This window comes from Homalodisca vitripennis, chromosome 4 (genome assembly GCF_021130785.1).
Source record: "Homalodisca vitripennis isolate AUS2020 chromosome 4, UT_GWSS_2.1, whole genome shotgun sequence".
NCBI lineage: Eukaryota > Metazoa > Arthropoda > Insecta > Hemiptera > Cicadellidae > Homalodisca > Homalodisca vitripennis.
The window spans coordinates 150,220,018-150,242,927 of record NC_060210.1 but is presented as its reverse complement, the minus strand read 5'-3'; the positions used below and the strand labels follow the sequence as shown (position 1 = coordinate 150,242,927).

Below are 22,910 nucleotides of genomic sequence, written 5' to 3'. Positions count from 1 at the left end.
TTATTTATTGCTTCCTTAATATACGTCTATGTTCTTATGAGGTTGCCTTAGTCCATTTTTTTATTTATTTTTTCTTCATTTCAAACCACATATTCTTAGTTTATACCTAGACAAGTGATGATTATTTAAGTTAAAATCAGTCACAGTTTCATAACTTGTACCCACTGTGTATGTAGTACCTCATTTTTAATATACATAAATCTTATTTTTCATATCTTTATAGTTCATGTTGTGCTATAATATATTTAGTCACAGGCTCAGAAAAAACTTACTATTTTACATAATCGTAATAATATTCTGAATGTGAAAGTGCCTTTGTTTTGCTTTCACACGTAAACTATTCAACTGATTGTACTGAAATTTTACATAGACATTCTTACTGTTCCTGGGATGAATAAAAAATCTCTCCATGCTACTCCCAACACTGGTCTTTAAAGTGGCAAAAACTCCCATCTTGGTCTTAAAAGTTGTGAATATTAATTGAAAGACCCTGTCAAAGGCAATCAACTATTCTGTTTAAACTTTGTTTTGATAGCACAACCATATATTTAATTAATATAACCATTATTTTCAATTTGTTATTTATTTTTAGATTTCAGTGATTACATTATATCACTCATCTATGTTAAAAAATGGTCATAAAACATAAGAAGATCAGAATTTGACTATGCTAGATGAATGTTTGCTGGACTGTGCTTTTGAATTAATGTACCAATTCCAGCTTTAAATGTTCAAAAATATAAGACATATTTTTCCGTTTATACAGAAACGAACACGTAAATAATACCATTGTTAATTTACTTTTAACTAAACATTCTTAGCAAATATTAAGTATTAGATATACAAGACAAAGTTAATATCTTCCTTTTACTATAAATTTAAAAGCTATTATAAAACCCACCTTAGTTGTCTTTTTACAAAAGTACGCTTCTCTAAACTGTGATATATATTTTCTTGGCCGGGAAATAAGGCAATACCAACTATGGAACAAAAAAGTACTAAAAATGAAGTAACTTACAATTGTCATAAATATACACTTTTTGGTGTATTTTCTTGTTTGTGGCTACCAGACAAACTCAACATTGGTGTTGGAAATATAATTCACTTGAATCAGTAGTGGTCATACATGTGCAAAGCCTACTGAATTGCGTGCAAAGCAGCGGGTAACTGCTAGCAGTGCAGAAATAAAATACAAAATAGTCTGTTATGAAACCTATCTTACTTGTTTTTTGACAGAAGCAGGTAAAATCGACTAAGGAAAAGAAAAATTCTAACGCCAGAGTAAATTACAATGGCCATAAATATACACCTTTTAAAATGTTTTCTTGACTGTGGCAAGAAGGCAAACTCTCACATTGGTATCAGAAATATAATTCCCTTGAACCAGAAATGCTAACAGGTTCAAAACCTACGAAATTGCGTGCCAAGCCGCAGGTAACTGCTAGTAAACTCATAAAATGTTCAAAGCAACTTTGTAATGTATGAATTTTCTAGATATTACAAATAATTTTTTTAATGAAAAAAATTACCAGACGTATTGTGTATATCATAAAGCAGTGAGACATATAAGTGAGGAAAAATCTATTTACATGTTATACTAAGTTCTACTTCTAGAGAAAGTTTTTTATTTGAGTTAGAAAGATTGTGACATTTTTGTACATTAAACCAGAATGAAAAAGTTCCTATTGCTAAGACTACACTACAAGGCATACTTACATAAGAGTTATTGAGACCTGAAGGCATCAACAATCCATCATTTTCATAAATTTCAGGATGACATTTTAGAAAATATGAATACCACATTTTACCATATTTTGATTTAGAAAATATTGGAGTTATCTTTGATATTTTTTTTATTTTGCCAACTCTTTCAAGCAGATGGTTTTTTAAAACCAACAAATTTTTCTCGTTTGATTTTAAAATCCATTTCACTAAATTGTTTTCTTCAAATTTAGTTAATACTTCCATTTCCCTTGGAAGACGTCTTGAAATAAGTTTCTTGTACAAAATGTCTTGGGATATACCATAGTAAGCTGCTACTACATTGAGAGAACCCCCCTTTTTAATTTCTGCAACAGCCTTCTCCAGACATTTATCAAAATTTCTAAAATTTTTTGATGGTACAGTTCCACTTGACTCTCCTTTATCTGGACTGACACTAATAGATTCCTAAAAAATACAAATGTATTAGTCTTACTATACACAACATCTCATATAAAGTATATTGCTTAAGACATTGCATTTAGTATTTTGTAGATTACAGAACAATTAAAATTAAACTTTGTGAACTTACACCTTAACTATTTGCTTTAAATACAAGGTTCAGTACTTAATTATCATCAGTAATCGGTGGATTTATTTTATATGATATAGTAATTACCAGGTCTCAAATACGGGTGTACTCGTAAACTTTCCAGTACCGGAACGCGAAGGTGGCGGGGTGGGACATGGAATCCAGGGATCCTACAGCAGAAAACTTTTCAAAACATTACCTCTAAAAATGTGATTTTGGAATTCTGGGGAGGGAGAATTAGGACTAATATATATTGCATATATTAAGATTAGTTTTATTAAGCTATTATAATACTGTACAAATATTTGTTGATTAATCAAAAGTAAATGACTCTGTTACTCGCTTGTATGAATAATACATAATAATACCAAGAACCATACCAAAAATGTAAATTAAAACTCTATGATATTAAGCAATCAAAGATGCTCTTTGCTACAGTCTTGAGTATTTGATTTGAGACAGTTCAACAAGATCAAGGAATAAAACATATGAGAGGTTCTCTTTACCGGCTTCATATTTTATATATATATATATATATATATATATATATATATATATATATATTATCAACATGTTTTTGCTGTCAAGGCTTATTGATTCATCTATCAAAATTAATAACTAACCAGCCACTTTAAATTCCATTTACAATCTTTTTCCAATTTTGTTACTTATTATTCCATTGCAGTTTTTTAAGAATGTAATATGACATCTAAACCATTTAACTTTTGCATATCCAAAAGCCAAAATGGTCGGTGCAATGCCTGTTATCTTTAGCAATAAAGCTTAAAGTAGACAATTGAATTGTTTGGCCTGATCTGTTGAAACATACAAAGTAATTAAGCCAATCTTTTGATATGTCCCTACACTCTTATTTGAAAGTTCAGAGTTGGAGAACTGCCTTTCAAATCTTACAACCAAGCTTTTCAATGCAACAATCCAACCAAGGAAACATATGTTTTTGTATTCCCAAGTCTCTTTGGTTCAAATGGAGGGACAACTATAAACAGGCTTAACTCTAATCATAAAATCTAGATATTTTGACCGTGATTTATTTTGAGATAACCTCTCTCGGGATGTCTTGATTGGTGAATTGGGCTTTCTGGACCATAATGTCTACAGGTGTGATAGAACAGCCAATACTAGCATGATGAAGAGCGGAGGTGGCGTTTTGGTGGCGGTGAACAGGAAAATTTCAACCAGTCTTGTGATTTATGATCCTCTACCTTGTGAATGTTTGTTTGTGTCTATGGATATTCAAAGAAATTCTAATCTTTTGTTGGGATGTTGTTTCTTCTCTTGACAAAGGGTCTTCTGTGTTACTCGCCGGCGACTTCAATCTTCCTGTGATGGAGTGGACTTTGGATTACCCTATATGTGCTACGCAAGCAGCATATACTGTCTTCAACATGGGTTGTCTTTTTAATCTAACACAGTACAACAATGTTCACAACTCGAGGCGTATTCTCGATCTGCTTTTTTCTATAAATTGTGTTGTTGTAGAGGAGGGCACTTCACCATTGCTTCCAAGGGATGTCCATCATCCAGCACTGTCCATCGATGTCCCTGTCATGTTGGAGCTCCCAACCGATATTTCATTTGCAGTGCCTAAGTACCAGAAGTGTCAACTTGAGGAGGTCTACACGGATTTAGCAAAGATGGATTTCCTTTTTTGTTACACAGACAATGTTGACAAAATGTTCGAGGAGTTCTGTGATAGATTGCGATCAACTGTACTTTTACACACACCTAGAAAGCGGGTGGGATCTGATGGGTAGCAACATCCTGACAGGGGTAAGTATATAGACTTTGCTATGGTCAGAAGTCAATGCAAGGAATGATCAAGAATCTGCTACTCTCAGTACATCGATCACATACAGAATTCACTTCATCAGAAACTAAAAGTTTTTTGGAGCTTTTTTAAGAGCCTTAATGGTGATAATTCTATACCTATTTGTTTATCGCTAGCCGATTACAAAACAACTGAACAATCTAAATTTTGTGACCTTTTTGCTAGATTCTTTTCATCTGTCTACTCACCATTAAACAGTAGGAGTTATTCATTTAAACCTAACACATCTAACTATTTGATTAATCTGCAGGTTGCTCATCACGAAGTATATGATGTCTAATCTACCTTAGATGTAACTAAGGGTTGTGGACCTGATGGTATACCATCGGCTGTTTTGAAACACTGTGCTGCTTTACTAACCGAGGTGGTTACTGTATTATTCAATGCATCAATAAGATCAGGTGTGTTCCCTCAAGTGTTTAAAAGCGGATTTGTCACACCTATATTCAATTCGGGCTCCAAATAAAACGTAATGAATTATGGACCGATAGTTATATAATCAACGCTTGCAAAGGTCTTTGAAAAAATTGTACTTAATAGAATTCAGCCTGTGCTTGGTAACCTGATTTCTACTCATTAGCATGGGTTCTGTGCTGGAAGATCTGCGGTAACGAACCTTGTCACCCTGCAATGTGGTATATTTGAGACCTTCTCGGAGCGGAGTCAGATGGATGTTATTTACTTAGATTTTAGTGAAGCCTTCAATAGAGTTGACCATTCGATTTTGGCTGCCAAGCTTGAAGCGAATGGAATTGGTGGGGCTTTGTTGTCATGAATGAAGAGCTATATGGCTGATAGAAGATTTGTGGTAAATTTTGCCAGTTTTTCATCGAATGATTTCTCAGCTTCATCAGGGGTTCCCCAGGGCTCCCACCTTGGTCCCTTGTTCTTTAACCTGTTTATCAATGACATCACATCCACTCTGAAACTATTGTGTTTGTTGTTTGCGATGACAAAGCTCTACTGTCTGATTAAGTCTGTTACTGACTGTTCTACATTGCAGATGGGATACGTGAGGTTGAACACTGGTGTAAGAAAATGGTATGGCTCTAAATTCGGACAAGTGCTCTGTGGGGTCCTTTTGCAAAACAATCACTCCAGTGACGTTCGATTATCACGTGGCAGGTCAACTTCTTAACAGGCAGTTGTCAGTGAAGAACTTAGGCGTTCTTCTCTGTCACGATCTGAATTCTGTGGAACATGTGCGTTATGTGTGCGGCAAAGCCTTTAGAATGCTTAGTATGCTGTCCCGAGTCTCCCGCCATGTACGTGACCCGCAGACTTTAAGAGCCATATACAGGATGTGGTAGATAAGTAATGAAACTCAGTCTAGAAAAAACAAATTTATTGATCAGATTTGTACAAAACGTTAATATTCTTCAAAGTACCCTCCTTGGGCGTCGACACAACGTTGCCAGCGCGTTTTTCCAAGCTTCATAGGCCCCACTGTAATCCGTTGGAGTTATCCCAGTTAGTGCCTCCGTGACAGCACGTTGGATGTTCGGAATATCGTCGAAACAATGAACCTTCAGGCATATTTTTACCTTTGGAAATAGGAAGAAATCAGGAGGACTCATGTCAGGGCTGTATGGTGGCTGTGGCAGAACTTCAACTCCAATTCGGGTCAAATAGGAGGTCACGAGGCTTTTGTTCGCGGAGAGCACTCGGGGAACCAATTTTGCGCAAACTTTCCTCATCATCAAATCTTGCGTAACAATTTGGTGAACCGTAAATTTATTCACGGAGACCTCATCGGCGATCATTTTGAGGCTTAAACGACGGTCGGAGTCCAGGAGTTCTTTCACTTTGACCACCGTTTCATCCACACGACTCGTTGAAGGGCGTCCAGATCGTTCCATGTCTTCAATGAATTCCCTCCCGTTTTTAAATTCATTAAACCACCGGAACAATTAAGATCTTGATAGGGCGTGCTCTTTGTAGGCCTCCGTAATCATAGCAAAAGTTTCCGAAGCAGTTTTGCCTAAGCGAAAGCAAAATTTGATTGCATACCGCTGTTCTATCGAGCGATCCATCTTCAGCGTTTTCACAAGTGTCACGGGCACACAAGCAACGTAATACGCGAAGCTCTACCCTCACTGCCCCAGAGCTACGACGCGACTGCGAACCGGTTCTACTGTTAGCTCAGATCCCCCACCACGTGACCTGCAGGTGGAGACCGCACTGCGAGCGACTGGGGTGCCGCGCGGTGGCCAGTCTCATTACTTATCTACCACACCCTGTACTGTGCGCATATTCGGCCTCTTCTGGAGTACTCTTCTCCTGTCTGGGCCCCTGATCAAGATTATCTTAGACAAGAGCTTCAGCCTGTCCAGAGAAAGTGTATTAGAATTGTTGGATTTAGGATGGACTACAACTATGATGATGTGCCAGTGTCTGATCTGGAGCGTGCCCTTAACCTCCCTGGAGGAGAGAAGAGATGTCAAAGATGCTATGTTCCTATTCAAGCTGGTTACCAGTGCAATTGATTCTCCATTTCTTCTGGAATGTGTGAGCTTTAGATGTCACGGGCGTACGAGATCCGTGGAGTTGTTCGCCAGGAGACATCATAATTCCTCCCTGGAGACCAATTACATGATGCAGCGGGTTCAACGGCTGGGTTACCACATCTCCATTTACTTGGACTTCTTTTCCTGCTCTCCTAATCAGTTTAAAGCTTCTGTCAAAAACTTTCTGTTGCATGGCTCTGAGTGACTTTGTTTGCTGTCAGCATGTCTCATCTATTTTTGATAACAATATTGTGTGATTGCTCGTTTGTTATTGCTTTTTTCATTTTGTCATTGATTCTTGTGACTGATATTGTTCTTTTATGCAAGTTGGATTGTTGTTGACATTATTAGTCATTGTTATTTTTATGCATGTTATTTCTATTGCTGTTGGTATTATGATTCTCTTGTTTTTTCTGTTATTTGTTTCTTGTATTGTTAACTTTTTATACAGGGTGAGTGACTCTTGGTGTGACAAAATCTTTTGGGTTATAATGCAATGTAAATGTGATACAATGGCGGTTATAAAAAAGTCTAACTCCAAAAATTAGGTCTGAAATGAATTATTTTCAATTTTTCTAAAAAACCCGTGTTATTGTACGTAAATCTGATATTTCTCAGCAACGTATAGACATATGTGAGCAAACTACACAATTTTTAGATTCTCCGTTTAATTTTCGATTTGAAAAAGTTATCAGTTCAAACGGTAAGAAAAGAAAATTAAGCTTCAGGTCGATTTAAATGGTAAAGTTGTTAAGTTTCAGAAAAACTGAAATATCATTGAACCCCATCTTTTACCACACCCTGTACACAAGAATGTGTCAAGTGATATTAAAACTTTGCTATTTAATAGGCTTTAAAATGGTATGCCATATGACCATAGTTAAGTATTCGGTTACCTACTTTTATCGGTTTAAATATTACAAAACATGCAAGCTACAAAAAGATTAACACAATTTAATAACAACTGTACTTAATTTTTGTGTTTTATCAAACTGCCTCATAAAACAAGGAATTGAAGATTACAAAAAAGTAAAACAGTTTAAAATAATTTATGGATGCTAGTTATGGATTAATGGTCTCATCCTTTATCAATGTTTTAATTCCTTATCTTATCACTTTCACCAGTATTGTACATTCATTCCTTATCTTGTTTTGTAAGACCAGTGTCCATATGAATTACTTCTACCTCCAATAAACTATTTTTGCTCAATTTAGTCAAGTGTAGGCTGCTATGGAGTTCACTACTCGAGAATACGCTGATATGCACTTTATTTACGGGTTTTGTGTTGGAAATGCGCGTGCTACCCAAAGAGAGCATCAAGCTCGCTACCCTGATCGCCGACTTCCCAGTCATTCTGTGTTCTCAAGACTCCATCAACGTCTTGTGGAGGGAGGTACAGTTCACAAAAGACCTAATGAAGTAGGACACATTGTTCATGATGTAGGATTAGATGAAGTAGTTCTAAATTCAGTACGGAATGATCCAGAAGTTAGTAGTAGATAACTTGCTAGAGACGTAGGTTTTGGACATTTTGCATAAGAATAAGTACCATCCATACAATTTTATGCCTGTTCCAGGTCTGAAAGCAACTGATTATGCTCCTAGACTACAAATCTGTCGTTGGTTGCTAAACAGAGACATAGAGCAGCGTAATTTTTTTTCGAAAAATCCTTTGAACTGATGAGTCGTTGTTTAGAAGAGCAGGAATTTTCAATTGTCATAATATGCACCACTGGGATCAACAAAACCCACACCGGACAAGTGAACAATCTTTTCAAACGCGTTTTAGTATTAATGTTTGGTGTTGAGTCTTAGGCGACCAACTGATTGGCTCTCACATATTTGATGGAACTGTAAATGGAACAATCTACTTAGATTTTTTGCAACATGACCTACCTAACCTTCTAGAACAATTTGCACAATGTTGAAAGAGACCTTACACCTATTGACATTTTTTGTGTGGGGTTTTTTAATCAGGAAGTTTATTCCACCCCAGTAAACTCAGAAAAACATTACGAGGGAGAATTGGTCTGGCTGCTCAAAGGCTTCGGGAATAACTGTCTTTTGAAATGACCGCAGGAGCAATGAGAAAGCGAGCAAGAGCTTGTGTGAGAAAAGAATGTCGCCATTTTGAGAATGAACTGCAATGATTTGACTTTTAATGTTTTAATGTTTAAACTGCTTTACTTTATTTTTACTCTTCAATTCCCTGTTTTATGAGGCAGTTTGATAAAACATAAAAATTAAGTACAGTTGTTATTAAATTGTTTTAATCTTTTTGTAGGTTGCATGTTTTTTAATATTCAAACTAATAAAAGTAGGTAACCGAATACTTAACTATGGTCATATGGCATACCATTTTAAAGCCTATTAAATGGCAAAGTTTTTAATATCACTTGACACATTCTTGTGTACAGGGTGTGGTAAAAAGATGGGGTTCAATGATATTTCAGTTTTTCTGAAACTTAACAACTTTGCCATTTAAATCGACCTGAAGCTTAATTTTCTTTTCTTACCGTTTGAACTAATAACTTTTTCAAATCGAAAATTTAACGGAGAATCTAAAAATTGTGTAGTTTGCTCACATATGTCTATACGTTGCTGAGAAATATCAGATTTACGTACAAAACATGGATTTTTTAGAAAAATTTAAAATAATTCATTTCAGACCTAATTTTTGGAGTCAGACTTTTTTATAACCGCCACTGTATCACATTTACATTGCATTATAACCTAAAAATGTTGTCACACCAAGAGCCACTCACCCTGTATAGTTTTATTATTTATTCCCTACATAGTTATTTTGTTGATATACAGGGTGGCTGGTCATCAGTGTTATAACAATTTTTGGGTGAAATTACAAAGTAAATAAAGTGTAATGATGCATGTAAGAGGTTCCAAGTCAAAAAAATTGGCTTCAAAAAGAATTATTTTAATTTTTTCTAAAATAACCATTTTTAAACATATTACAGCAATTTCTCAACTACCTGTAAACGGATTTGAGTAAATGACATAATTTTCATATTCTACATTAAATTTTTAATAGGAATAAGGGAAAATTTTAAAGGATCAATAATAAAAACTCCATTGTTAATAGTTCCAAAGTTTAAAATTTAAGTATCTGTTAAAAATAAAAAAACATTGGTCTATTGTATTTTTCTACACCCTGTATACAAGAAGGTAGCTAAATATTTTAAAAACTGCGCCATTTTATAAGCTTTCCAACCATACACTACACTATTGAAGTTTCAATCTGAATATGTTTGTTTCAGTGGTTTGAATACAAGAAAACACAGGGAACTGAAAAACTGTTCAAACTATAACTAAAACAAAATTTTCGCTGAATACATGCTTACTATTTGTTTCAAATCTTAACAAAATTTTTTTTGAAATCCTTTAACATGTTAAGACAAAGAAAAAAAACAAAATCATTTTAGACATTAATTATTTTGTATTTATACAATTGTTATTATAATTGCACATGGTTCAAAAAATCTAATAGTTCGCTTTTAATTGGATTGGGCCAAATGTTTTTCAAAAAATACTTGATTATGCATGAACATTTACCAAAATGGGCTTATATTAAAAAAATTTAATAACTGGTTAAAAAACTAAGTATACACACATTGTATTTACTCATTATAAAAGACAAGCAAGCAGTGAAAATACAGTATGATTACAATCATATCGATTAGAGAACACTCTCTACTTTATTTTATGTTCAAATTGCCCTCCATTTTCCTGAACACAGGCTCTTGCTTTTTTCCAAATGGCACGCACAGTAACCTTGTGAGACAACTCATCCCTCACTTTGTTTGCAGCGTCAAATATACGGTCGTGCAGATCCACTTCGTTGGGAACGACTGTCTTGTACACCAGGCTCTTCATGTATTCCCAAACATAAAAGTCCATGGGGTTGAGATCCGGAGATCTGGGTGGCCAAGCAACAGTCCCTCCTCGCCCAATCCAAGTTGGATAGTTTTCATTCAACCACTGCCTTACATTGTTGGAAAAGTGAGGAGGTGCGCCGTCGTGTTGAAAAATTAACTCTTCTCTTTGTTGTCGAGTGAGCTGATCTAGAAGTTGAGGCAAGTTATGTTGTAAAAAGTCAAGATACTTTTCTCCTGTTAAGCTTCCATCAATGACATAGGGTCCCAAGAAAATATCACCAACTACTCCCGCCCACACGTTTATTGTGAACCGATGCTGAAAAGATGATTCTCTCATAGCTCTAGGATTGTCTGTAGCCCAAACATGCATGTTATGGGAGTTGAAACCACCCTCTCTTGTAAAACTGGCTTCATCTATCCACAATATTTTTTGAAAAAGTGATACTCTTCAATGTCTTTGTTTAGGAGCCATCAACAAAACGTTCTTCTCGATTCAAAGTCATTTGGTTCAAGTGATTGAACCAGGGTGAAATGGTACGGGTGAAACGTATTAGACTTCAAAACATTAGAAACTTTCCAACGAGAAAGGCCAGTAGTTGTAGCTAGCTGTCTAGTACTTAGTTCGGGATCATCCTCAACCCTCGCTAAAATATCTTCATCTGCATTAACATCAATATTAGGACCTACCTCTCTTTTCATCTTATGGAAAGATCCTGTTTCTGTTAAGCGCTGGTGGAGTCTGGAGAACACCTGTGAACTAGGAGTAACACGGTCAGGATAGCGAGCCCTGTACTCCCGCTCGCGCATTACTGTCGCACAGCCCGCAGATGAAGTGCATGTCAGCGTATTCGCGATTTGAGAAAGACATGGTTCTAGCATCACCGACAAAGAAGAACTGACTGACCACAATGTTTTATCCAAGCAGGTATTTGCTTGTTCAGAAGATAAAAAATAACATGAAGAAGAAAACAGGAATAATCCATTTTATCTTATCATTTTCTAATAGATAAGAATAATATAAAAGATGGTTTTTTTTTTGTATTTTTGCTTATCTTTCAAATTTACCATATTATTTACACGTTTGAAACTGGATGATGTCCACTGGAAATAAAGAAATAAAATCTCAAACAGGGTGGTCGAGAAATCTTCAGTTTCAAATGTAGATATTTCTACCACAACAACCAGAATTTGTTAAGATTTTGGTTGTATACTTTCGTCAATAGAAGTAAAGACTGAGGTTGAAGGTCATAAACCTTCAAGTTTTTTTCTTGTTATTGTCAGCTTCCTTTCTAATTAGCAATAAATTCCAAACAAACATTAACTAAACTAACTCAACTTGTTTTTTATTAAGCACATGTTCATTACTCAGAATCTTTTTTTGATACACACAATATTAATACATTAATTAAATAACAGTTACTGAATAAATAGTAGTGTAGCTTTTAATTACATATTTGGTAGTATGTTTTTTAGTGGTGATAAACACTGAAATTAGAGAAAAAGACTGACTCCATTAAACAAATTCATGCACTAAAAACTGCTTTTAATAGAATACAAAATTACTGAACTAACTCTAAAAAGTCAGAACTTACAGCTTAGTATGTTGTGTGTTTACAGTGACTATGAAAAAATGGGATTGGGCTTGTGACACAGCACTACGTCGATGCTAACACGTGTCGTGTCTGCTCAGCCTAGTGCTGAGTAGTCAGCAGCAACTGACTAAACTCTGCTTTGGCACTGAACACGCTAAATAATTTCTTGATTTGTTTAAGCATAGACATGTTCATACTTGAATAACGAAATTGCAATGGAGTAAAGTATTAAGTTTAAAGTAGACAAAACAATTTTCTAGTGGTTCTCTATGGAATACATTTTACCTATAAATGAATTTTTCTACTATTAAAGCAGTACCGGAACAGCGTTCCGGCACAAGTACACCCTGATTCACAAACTATCTCAATTCATATGTTTTTCATTAACAATTTCTCTGAGAAATTGTATTAAATCAATATTAATACACAATACTGAAACAAACAAAACCCAAATACATACAAATCAAATTTTGTAAAAACTAACATACTTTCTAGCTTTGAACCCAATATTTAAATAATCTAGAGTTTCAAAAGATTAATTAATTAATTATTTCACATCATCTTATAAATAAAAATTAATGGCGAAATGTGTTGGTAAGCGCTAATCTCAATAACGGCTGGACCAATTTGGTTAATTCTTTTTGTAAAATGTCCATTGAAATCCGAGGAAGGATTTTATGAAGAAAAAGTTAAGAAAATTACCTAGAATATTTTGGAATTCAGAAAAAAATTGTAGTTTTTACGTTTTATAATTAAAATTAAACTGACACTAAACAGCTGTTGACAGCTATAGTTCGACAAACTTTCTGAAACATCTGTTTACATTTAAATTTTATCAATAATAAGTAAACAGTGCTTGATCGGTAGTGTAATGCAGATAGTAAATAAAACATTAATATATAAATTTTACTCCAGATTGCGCCAGTGATGAATTAAAATAAAATAATCTAATGCATTAAATACTGTTATAAAACTAACCTTAATGAATAAAGTTATGAATGTTTTCACTTAAGTTACTTTAAACTGGTGAGCTTCCTTGACATTATGATATTACATTTTAACAATGGCTTATGGAAAAACAGAGAATCTAACTTGGCTCAACGATTCATTCGTTCCCTGGCTACAGTCCAAAAAACAAGTGTAACGCAAATCTTTAATAACAATTATTTTGGACCTATATAACCTTAATAAGGATTTTCCTCTTATACCGAAAGTAGATAAGAAGTAGGTAGGACTTCCCCCTAGGTCGTAATACACTTTTCAGTCCTATTTATGTGTGTATTTTCTTCATCAGGACAAGACAAACTCAACTATGTTAACACGATTTTACCAAAATAGATTTCCATAAACTAGATAATCGAACATATATAGTATTTTGATCGAGGCAATATGGCAAGCTAAAGCGTGACATAGTAGGTAAGTGAATTTAAACGATCTTAAGTAGGCACTTTTAAACCGAAGTAGTCATCTCGGTCCTACATAAGTATATATATATATATATTTTCTTCGTCAGAACAACAAGGCAAACTCTACTATGGTACTGGAAATATCTTAGACCTGAAATATATGACATGGACTGGAAATATACGCTTTTTGGCCGAAGTAAGTTTCCGAGACCTGTGTAATCCGAGATTTGTGTTTTCTTGATCGGGATGACAAGGCAGATTTAGCTGTGACGTTATGTATATAATTAATTAGAACCAGAAGTGCTCCAAACATGATATAATAATTAAGTTAAACTCTGATACTATTTACCATCAACTTAATAATATCTACCTGATGTATGCCCTTACGTTTTAAAATTTGTATAGAACTCCCGTCATATTACATCATAATTGCTTTTACTAAGTAATATAAGGACTTCAGTTCTAAATATTGCGTGCAAAGCCGCGGGTAACAGCTAGTATAGTATAATGAGATGTCATGCTGCTATAGAGTAGTCTACAGCATACCACTTATAGTTATACAGGCCCGAGCCTCTCTATTACCAGGGTGTGGGTGAAGGTTATCTAATTATACAAAGACATTTGTTTCATACAGATAATGGACTATGGAAAGGATGGTGTTTATCGAGTAATTGTAATATAATTGTTATCACATAATCAAGAATTATCATAAATTAAGCTTTCGTTGAATTTGTAGCAGTAATAAACAAAATGAATATTGACTTGAGCTCCTTTTAATAACCTTCTGCTTAAAATCTGGCACTTGTACAACCTTGACTCCTGGAATCCGGAGTTTCGGTGAGTTAGGGTGGTTACTACAACACTTGCGCGCTGAAATCAAATCTTGTCATCAATTTATAATTCAACATTCCACTATTATTTTTTCTTTTACCTAATGAATACAAATGCCATATATTGAAACCTCAAATGATTGTACTCAATTTGTTTACAAATTTATTTATTCAGCTATTTTCTAGTTGCCATCACGGTTACCCAAAAGGCCAATGTAAAAATATTCACCAACACTCAGCCAAATTACAAGAAGTGACATGCACCATTATATTGTTATATTCTTCCTGTTTTATTGTATTGTCTGCCATAATACTGCACAAGAAGAATTTCTATGAAAACCGCATGTCACGCAATTAGTTCTGGTGTTTTCTATTAGATTTCAGCACTTCCTTAGTCCTCTGTCATGATTGCACCTTGGTGATTTCACTGTAAACGCACAGTGCAGACAACTACTAAGTGTTATTGTAAAATATCACCTTTCCTGGAGTATTTTATGGTTTTATTTATGGTGTTTATTGTACCATGGAAATAACTGACACACATAAATGGACACAGATAGTGAAAATCACTTAATAGACTATCTGTCACTAAACATAAAAATAACAAACTTTTGAAAAAAGACACTGAAAATAACTTTTTGTATAAAAATGTTTTAATCTAACTCTTTAGCCTGTCAGAAAAATAAAATAAGTCAGCAAAACAACATAATATTAGGTATTTAATAAACCCTGTTAAGGAAACTACATGCTTCTGAGTTCCATGTAGATCTTGTTCTTTGGATGTAGTTATATTTACAACATAGGCTTTTCATGAGTAAAGTCTGGTGGTATGGCATCTTGAATTTTTCACTGCTTTCTCGGGGAAGCCAAATATTGGTCCACTACTTTTCCTTCTTTTCATAAAAGATATAACAACGGTTTGGGAATGCAATGTTTATCTTTATGCTGATGACAAAATTATCACTGGTAAATCCATAGTAATGATGATCTTCATCTTCCTCAAGCATCTGTTAATAGGATTGCCAGTGGTCTGAGGAAAATATGTTACCCTTGAACCTAGGAAAGACTGTGGTGATGTCTTTTACTAGGAAGGTATATACATTTCTTTTCACTCATGTTATTGATAACCAGCCAAAAGGTCAATAGTTTATTGTTTCACACTTGGTGTATTGCTTGATTCCAAGCTCTTATGTTTCTGCATGTTAATTTTGCAGTATCTAAAGCAAAGCACAATCTTGGGGCAGTCCATTAAGGTATTCAACAAGGTATTTCCAGGAAGGTTCATTTCTGGCTAATTTATACCTTCCAGTTGAAACTAAACTGAGTACAGTAAAAACCGATGCGTCACTGAGATCTGGGCAACCTTATGGATGTCCAGGAGCGGCACATCACTAACCACAAATGTTAAGATATTGGGGTGCAAGGGTAGATCATTAGGTTTAGTCTACTGGAGGGGAATAATTGTTGGAGTTAGTGGGTAACATACCCCCAACCTTAAGAAGATTCTATCACTCTGGAAGCAGCACAAAAGGTTCTTTTAGGACTAAGTGGTTGCTCATTTTCTTGTTCTAAGAGAACAAAAAAGTATTTGAATGTGGAATCATTACTTTTTCTAGTAAGTGGGGGGGGGGGGGGGGGGCAGGGTATGGGCACCCTGATGAAGTTTTTAAAATATTTCTTTAAAAATTTGAATGTGAGAAGTAGTGGTAAATTGAATTAAGGGGTTTTAGTTTACAGAACCAAACAAGTTAAGCCCAGAATTGTCCTAGCAATTGCAAACTTATACTGAAACGTGTGCCTCATGGACATGTTTTCTTAACAATGCTGATCTTGCCTGTTATTTACAATTTACTGCTTATTCTCTTTGATAGATATGTGAGGTACTGCTTTTGCTCCAATGTTGCTTTTACATCAAAATCTGTGAGAGTATGAAAATCATTATAATAAAGTTTTTAACCATGTATACAATAATAATATGACAGTAAATGCAGAAATAACTTTTATTAATTTTTATTTCAAAATATTTTTCTAATACTTTTAAATTCCACGCAAGCTTGGATACGAGATCAGTAATGTCTGTAACTACACATGTTTTTATTGAACACGTTCATCACGTAAAATATCTTAGTGTAGTCTAATAATTGCTTCAACATTATCCTGATGACCACACAGAGATAATACAACAATCACAAATTTTACTTTTATTTTAAATTTATCTGTTCATTTCATTAATTCGCTCAAGATATGTATATAGAACCAAACTGTAGAGAGCAGCACGTAACAAGCAAAAGTATTTCATTAGAATCAAATCCTTCAAATATAAGTGTAACCATTCCTTTCCTTTGTTTTAAACAATGAAAGTTCAGAAATTAATTTTTTGGGTACTAATGTTTTATTTACAAAGTGGTATTGATAATTTTACATAATTTTTTTAGTAAAAATGAGCTGTAACATAAACATGGGGATTGTAAATACTCATTAAAACCAAATTTTAATTTGTTTACAACTTTAAAAATATACAATATTTAATTTTTTTTTAATGGATTTTAATATAATTTATATAAATTAAAATTAATATTTACTGTTTATTTAATGTAAAGAAAAAAAAACAGAACTAATATACACAAATTTGTACTGTCCTAAAACAAACTATCCCAAAACTCATAAAGTGGAGGCAATTGCAAACTGTGTTCATTAATTGCATAAGGCTTCTCATATCACATTGCTGCATTCATTTCAATAGTAATCGGGGCAGTAAGCCTCATAACCTATATCAAATTTAATGTTTGTAATGTAGTCATACCTGTTCAATTTTTACAGTATTTTCTTCTTTTGGACTAAAATTCTTGAATGGAGAAGATGTTGGTTCTTCTTTACAATTTGCTAACACCTGCTTATACTCAATTTCTTCATCTTCATCTGCAGTTAGATCAAAGACTGGACCCAGATCCTTTTGAACAACTTCTATCACCTGGCATTCTTCATCACAATCTCCAGTTATATCCAAAATAGTATCTTCCTCTTTGGCAATTGATTCTTGCATTTTGTAACTTGTGCTGAAACAAAAACTTGTAAGGAGCTTGGCTTACTTTAATTATACATCTTTACAACAATAAAAGCAAGATATTTCTTATAACTTTGTACTAAAAACAATAAATCACTAACACTGGGCAATCAGAAACAATAGCTGTTTAACATCATATTTAAACTATACATATTTCACTTTATATGATTCTAATTTTAGTACATAAAAATAAGAAAAAGTATGAGTTGTTATTTAATATTATGTATAGCTTGTTGTCTATCAACTAACTGATTTACCTTTCTGTTTAAGATCTTTTTGCAAACCTGTATCTACAAAAGAATCAGAAACAACCACTTCACTGAATTGATAAGGAATTAGGAACTTAGCAAAGACTTCGTAGCAAAAACTTCTAGTATGTTAAAAGGGTGTAAAATATTCCTTTGTGACGTGAAGAAAATACTTGTAAATGTAGTCCCAACATTTAACTTATCCCCCTTACAGAATTGACCAATAATTATGAACCAATGGTTAGAATAAAGCATGTGCTAACAGTTGCATCGATAAACCTTAAATATTCATTGTTGTTTTTGTTCTCTTTCACTTTTGGAAGTCCTTATTATTTACTATGTTGCCCCAAGGAATGCAAGAAACTAAAAACCCCACACAAAATTTTGTGTTGGAAAGTGTTAGAATTGTCCATGCTTACATTATGATAGTGGATCTTAATCAATAGTAACATAATTATTATTGACGATATTGAAGTTATTGAACTATTTGAAAGTAATTAACAGGCCTTGATGGAATTGGATGTTTCTATGATACTGCTACTCTGATGGGACATATAGATTTCAGATCAACTAATAAGCCATTAAATGCCACTAAATCTAGCTAAGTAAACAATGGTGAATACACAAAACCATAGCTATCTGGATATGGAACAGTTACCACATTCTTGAGTGAATTCTTTCTTGCATGACGTCTTAGTGCATTGAGCATGATATGTACAAGCTCCTCCGATCATCTTCTAAAAATAAGATATTTTCAGCAGGGTTGTTGCTTGGTTCTTATACTATTCAATCTATACACGGTGTAATTTTTACCGTACTGTTCATGCCTGAACAATAATTTGTAGCTGCGATTCCTGCAAGCCTAACTTATTTAATAGTGCCACTTCCAATATTAATGCCAACCTGCTACGCAAATTGTAAATGAACCCACAAGAATGACAGCAATCTCAGCCACTATGATAAACCACATTAAAGTGGACAATTTGGTTGAGGCCCAGATGACCGGCATCATAGATGCCCCCAGTATAACATACCACAGAGGAATTAAAATGAGTGACCACAAGGTAGTATTTTGTGATATTACACGTGAAAAAAAAGAGAAGAAAATCTAAGCTAATCAATTATAAAATTTCTTCAATTTCGAGGTAAACCAAGCTGTCACACAACTTTCAGAATTAAACTGGGATAATGCCAAATGCTTAGAAGATGTGGATAATATTGAGAGATTTATTACTTTTAAGATAAATAATGTATATGATGAATGTATTCCTATAGTTTGTAAAAAGATAACTAAAAGAAAAACCCCTTGGAGGACAACAGAGATTGCAAAAATGACAAAACTGAAAAATAAATCGAGGAAACATTATGGGAAATCTGGGAAAAGTGAAGACTGGGAGAAATACAAAGTAGAACAAAACCAATTGAATAATATCATAACAAAAAAAAAAAACACAAACACAAGCAAAATAGGTTTGTATTTTCTAAAAAGTTGGCATCATCTGGAAATCCTAAAGATGTTTGGAATTGCTTGAAAAAGTGTGACATAATAGGTAAAACATCAAGATGAAGTCATGTCAGAAAAGTTTAACATATATTATGTAAATAAGTACTTTGTTGAAATGGGTTCTAATAATTATCCAGATACTGTTGGGTTCTTCTGGTCAAATGAATATGATAGAAGATTTTTAATTCGTAACTGTGAGTGAAGATGAGGTTAAGTCTGCTATGAATCAAGTAAAGAGTAGAGCTGTGAGGATCAATGACATTTCGATACAAATGATGAAAGCAGTGAGTACATACGCATTAGGGGCTATTATTAATTTAGTAAATAAATGTTTAGAAACTGGCGTCTTCACTAAAGAATGGAAGAAAAGTATTGTTTGGCTACTGCCTAAAGTTACAATCTCCAAAATCGAGCAGGAAGTAAGACCCATCACATACTGCTGGCTATGTCAAAAATTGTGGAAAAGATAACAATAAAACAGATTATTACTCACGTCAAAAATCAAGATATTTACCTAAATTACAGCCTGGATTTAGAACAAAATACAGCATATGTACTGCCCTCACAAACTTGGTTAGTAATTTATACGAAGCTAAAGATAAAGGCAAATGTAGCTCTCTTGTAATGATAGATTATTCCCAAGCCTTTGATTCAAGGACGTAACCAGTGAGGGGATCCAAGGAGTCCAGACCCCCCTCCAAATTTCCAATTAATTTTTTAGTAAACTATTATTATTATTATTTAACTAATTCAGTATTACTTGACATGTAATGCTGCTGAAAGATCGTTCTCAACAAAGACACGGGTCAAGAACCTTTTAAGGAACAAAATGGGGTCTTACTCTCTGTTCACCATGGGAAAATATCAGTTGTCTGGACCCCCCAAAATCTTTTCCTGCCTGCGTTCTTGCTTTCACTTAATCAGTCATGAGATGCTTCTGGCCAAGATGAACTATTATGACTTTGGTGAGGGTGTGGTTTCATGGATAAAATCATATCTGCATGAAAGACAGCAGGTCACAAAATTTGGCTGTATCATTTGACACTGTAAAAGAGTCTTTACCATTTAGCTTGTTATGAAAATTATATTGTAGGTTAAGCAATATGTTCAAGCTTTGTTTGAACCCAAAACATTTGATAAAGTAACTTTATCATACTTGTTATAGGTTACCGGAAAATATATGAGAAATCTTCAAAAAACAACCTGTTTAATAATTTGTCCATTCTGAGCTTTTCTCATTGCCAACATGATTAACCATGAGATAATGAAACTAGAGCTACGTTTTGACTTAAAATCAATACTCTCAATGGACTGATGTTTACCGTTTTCAGTTGTGATGTAGAATTAGAGTTTCATACTAAATTTCAACCTTCTCAGTCAATTTGTTCGATAACTATCATGTGTACAGACAGAGATCGGATTCCATATAACAGTATCTAGAGGGAGAGACTTTGTTAAATGCTCAGCAATAATCTTTGTTTACTGACCATGTGAACTATATCTGGCAGCAAACTCTGGGAATATTAAAGGGGCTGTACCATTATCATACTTTGATACATGATGTTGCAAAACTACAGCTGATTAAATCTCTAGTTTTGTCAGTTTTATCGTTATTAATTAAAACTCTGCCTGTTACTAATTGATTCTCAGCCTTCTTTTGGTTTTTCAAGTTTTAAAACTCTGATGTTTTCTCTGAAACACGAAAGACACTGTTGGAAAACACTTGTGAAGTTTCTTCAGCAAAGGTAGTGTAAATAGTATAACGGAACTTCAAATGCTCATGATGTGCTAGTTGAATTTTTGGACAAAGAATCAGATTTTGAACCTCCTTCATAGTTTACTGTGGTTAGAAAGATGCACCAGAACCTCCAGGTAAAACAGCAGTCTACAGAGAACCAACTGAAGAGGCTATGGTAATAAATAGTGGAATAAATATGACAACATATCAGTGAAAAAAATTCTGTTCCAAATACATTCAATCTTCATCATCGAGGTTGTAAGTGGCAGTATCTAAGGACTCAATGTGTCATAAGATACTTAATCCACTCCAGTTCAGCCAAAATAAGTAGTTTAATGTGACTTCCAGAAGATTACATGTACAGAGATTTGGCAGGCATTATTTTCATCCGTTCAGAATTATGCTCCATAAGTTATAGAAAAGGCTCTTTGAAATTACCAGAGAAGGTTACAAATGTGTGTAAGCAGTGATGTTTTCATTATTTGGTAACAGAGTATTCATAGTTTCCAGATCAAATTTGATTAATGTTTTCATCTTCAACAGGTACTAGCTGAATCATAGTCGCACTGTTCCTTTACATGACTGTTCTCTGATCATGTACTACTTCTTATCAGGAAATACAACAGAAAGTGCACTGGTGACAGGGTCTTGCTTACTCTCACTAAAGATCATTTTGTTTGAGGAGACATGATTTTAAATTAAAGTTTTCAATAATACTGAGATGACTGCCCTGGAGTGTAGTCTTTGTTCCAGGGCTACAAAAGGTTTTTTTTACCATGGATTATTTAAATATACATCAGCTCTATCGAAGTCAAAATGTCTTTATGAAATACATCAAGTTTATTTCTGCACTAATCAGAGAAAATGGCAGTCATCCTCTTCAGATGTGCATCCATGGTGTAAGATGGCTATAGAATTCTCATGACTTTGAATACTAGCATTTTTCATAAAAGGATTATTTAGGTTTATATTGCTTCTTTTATGTTATTACTTGGCTGATATGTTTTCTCTACAGCTGAGGCTTTTTACTGAATAATTATTATGTCGAGTAAAAAGGTACAATATTAATGAAAAGGAGATAATGTTTCAGCGGTTATCAGTAAACTTGGTCAATTTGCTTAAGTAGAAGCATTCCACTCCTAGAAAATTTAAACATTCACCAAGAACAGATGACTGAATTATAGGCCTGGGAAGATTGGTCAGTCAAAATGGCTTTATTCCATGAACATTAAGTAAAGTAATATAGCCATGCATATAATACAACAAAAAAAGACACTTGGGTGTTTACTGTGTACAGAACTTCCAGACTGTAGAATGGTGTCTTGATGAAGAAGTCTTAAGGCAATTTCTTCAGTGCATTTCCTATTAGTATTTAAAGGTTTTCTGGTAGTTGATTTAGAAAATTATTATCTAATTAATAAAATATTACTGACATGTCCTGCTGAAAGATCGTTCTCAACATTGAAATGGGTCAAGAAATTTTTAAGGAATAAAACAGGGAATGAGCGGTTGACTGCACTTGCTTTACTTTCTGTCCACTATGGGAAAATATAAGTCATCTTGACCACCTCAACATTTTTTCCTGGTCACATAGGATGATTTTTTTTAGGGCAGTTTGGTGGTGAGGTAGAACATATCCGGAGGCATGTCGAATGTTGTATCATCAACATTGTTGTAAGTGTCAAAATTGAGTCTGTTGACATCTAGAACTGCTTTGTATACATAAAATGCTGGGACAGTTAATGTACTCAGATTTTTATACGCTTCTCTGCAGCTTTATCGAGGCTCTAGATTGGCAAGGAATCTATTACTTTTTTGTAGTGTAAGCACCCCTTTCAGATTTTCAGTAGAGCTGCCCCAGATGATTACACCATATCTAATGTAGCATTATGCCAGAGCATAGTAAGCAGTTTTTGCAGATGCTTGAGTACCCACTGGTTTTAGCTTCACATATATACCTGCACATTTTGTTAGAATTTATGTTCATG

At 34.1% G+C, this 22,910-nt stretch overlaps 1 protein-coding gene across 1 annotated transcript in view; it reads right to left on the bottom strand.

The window, feature by feature from the left end:
* The window catches only part of LOC124361227, a 91,809-nt gene that overhangs the window by 63,587 nt on the left and 5,312 nt on the right, over positions 1-22,910 (bottom strand). The window contains exon 2 of the mRNA XM_046815270.1: positions 17,172-17,424. Coding sequence (XP_046671226.1) covers positions 17,172-17,411 — 240 coding nt within the window. The 5' untranslated portion in view covers positions 17,412-17,424. The remainder of the gene's footprint in view (positions 1-17,171; positions 17,425-22,910) is intronic.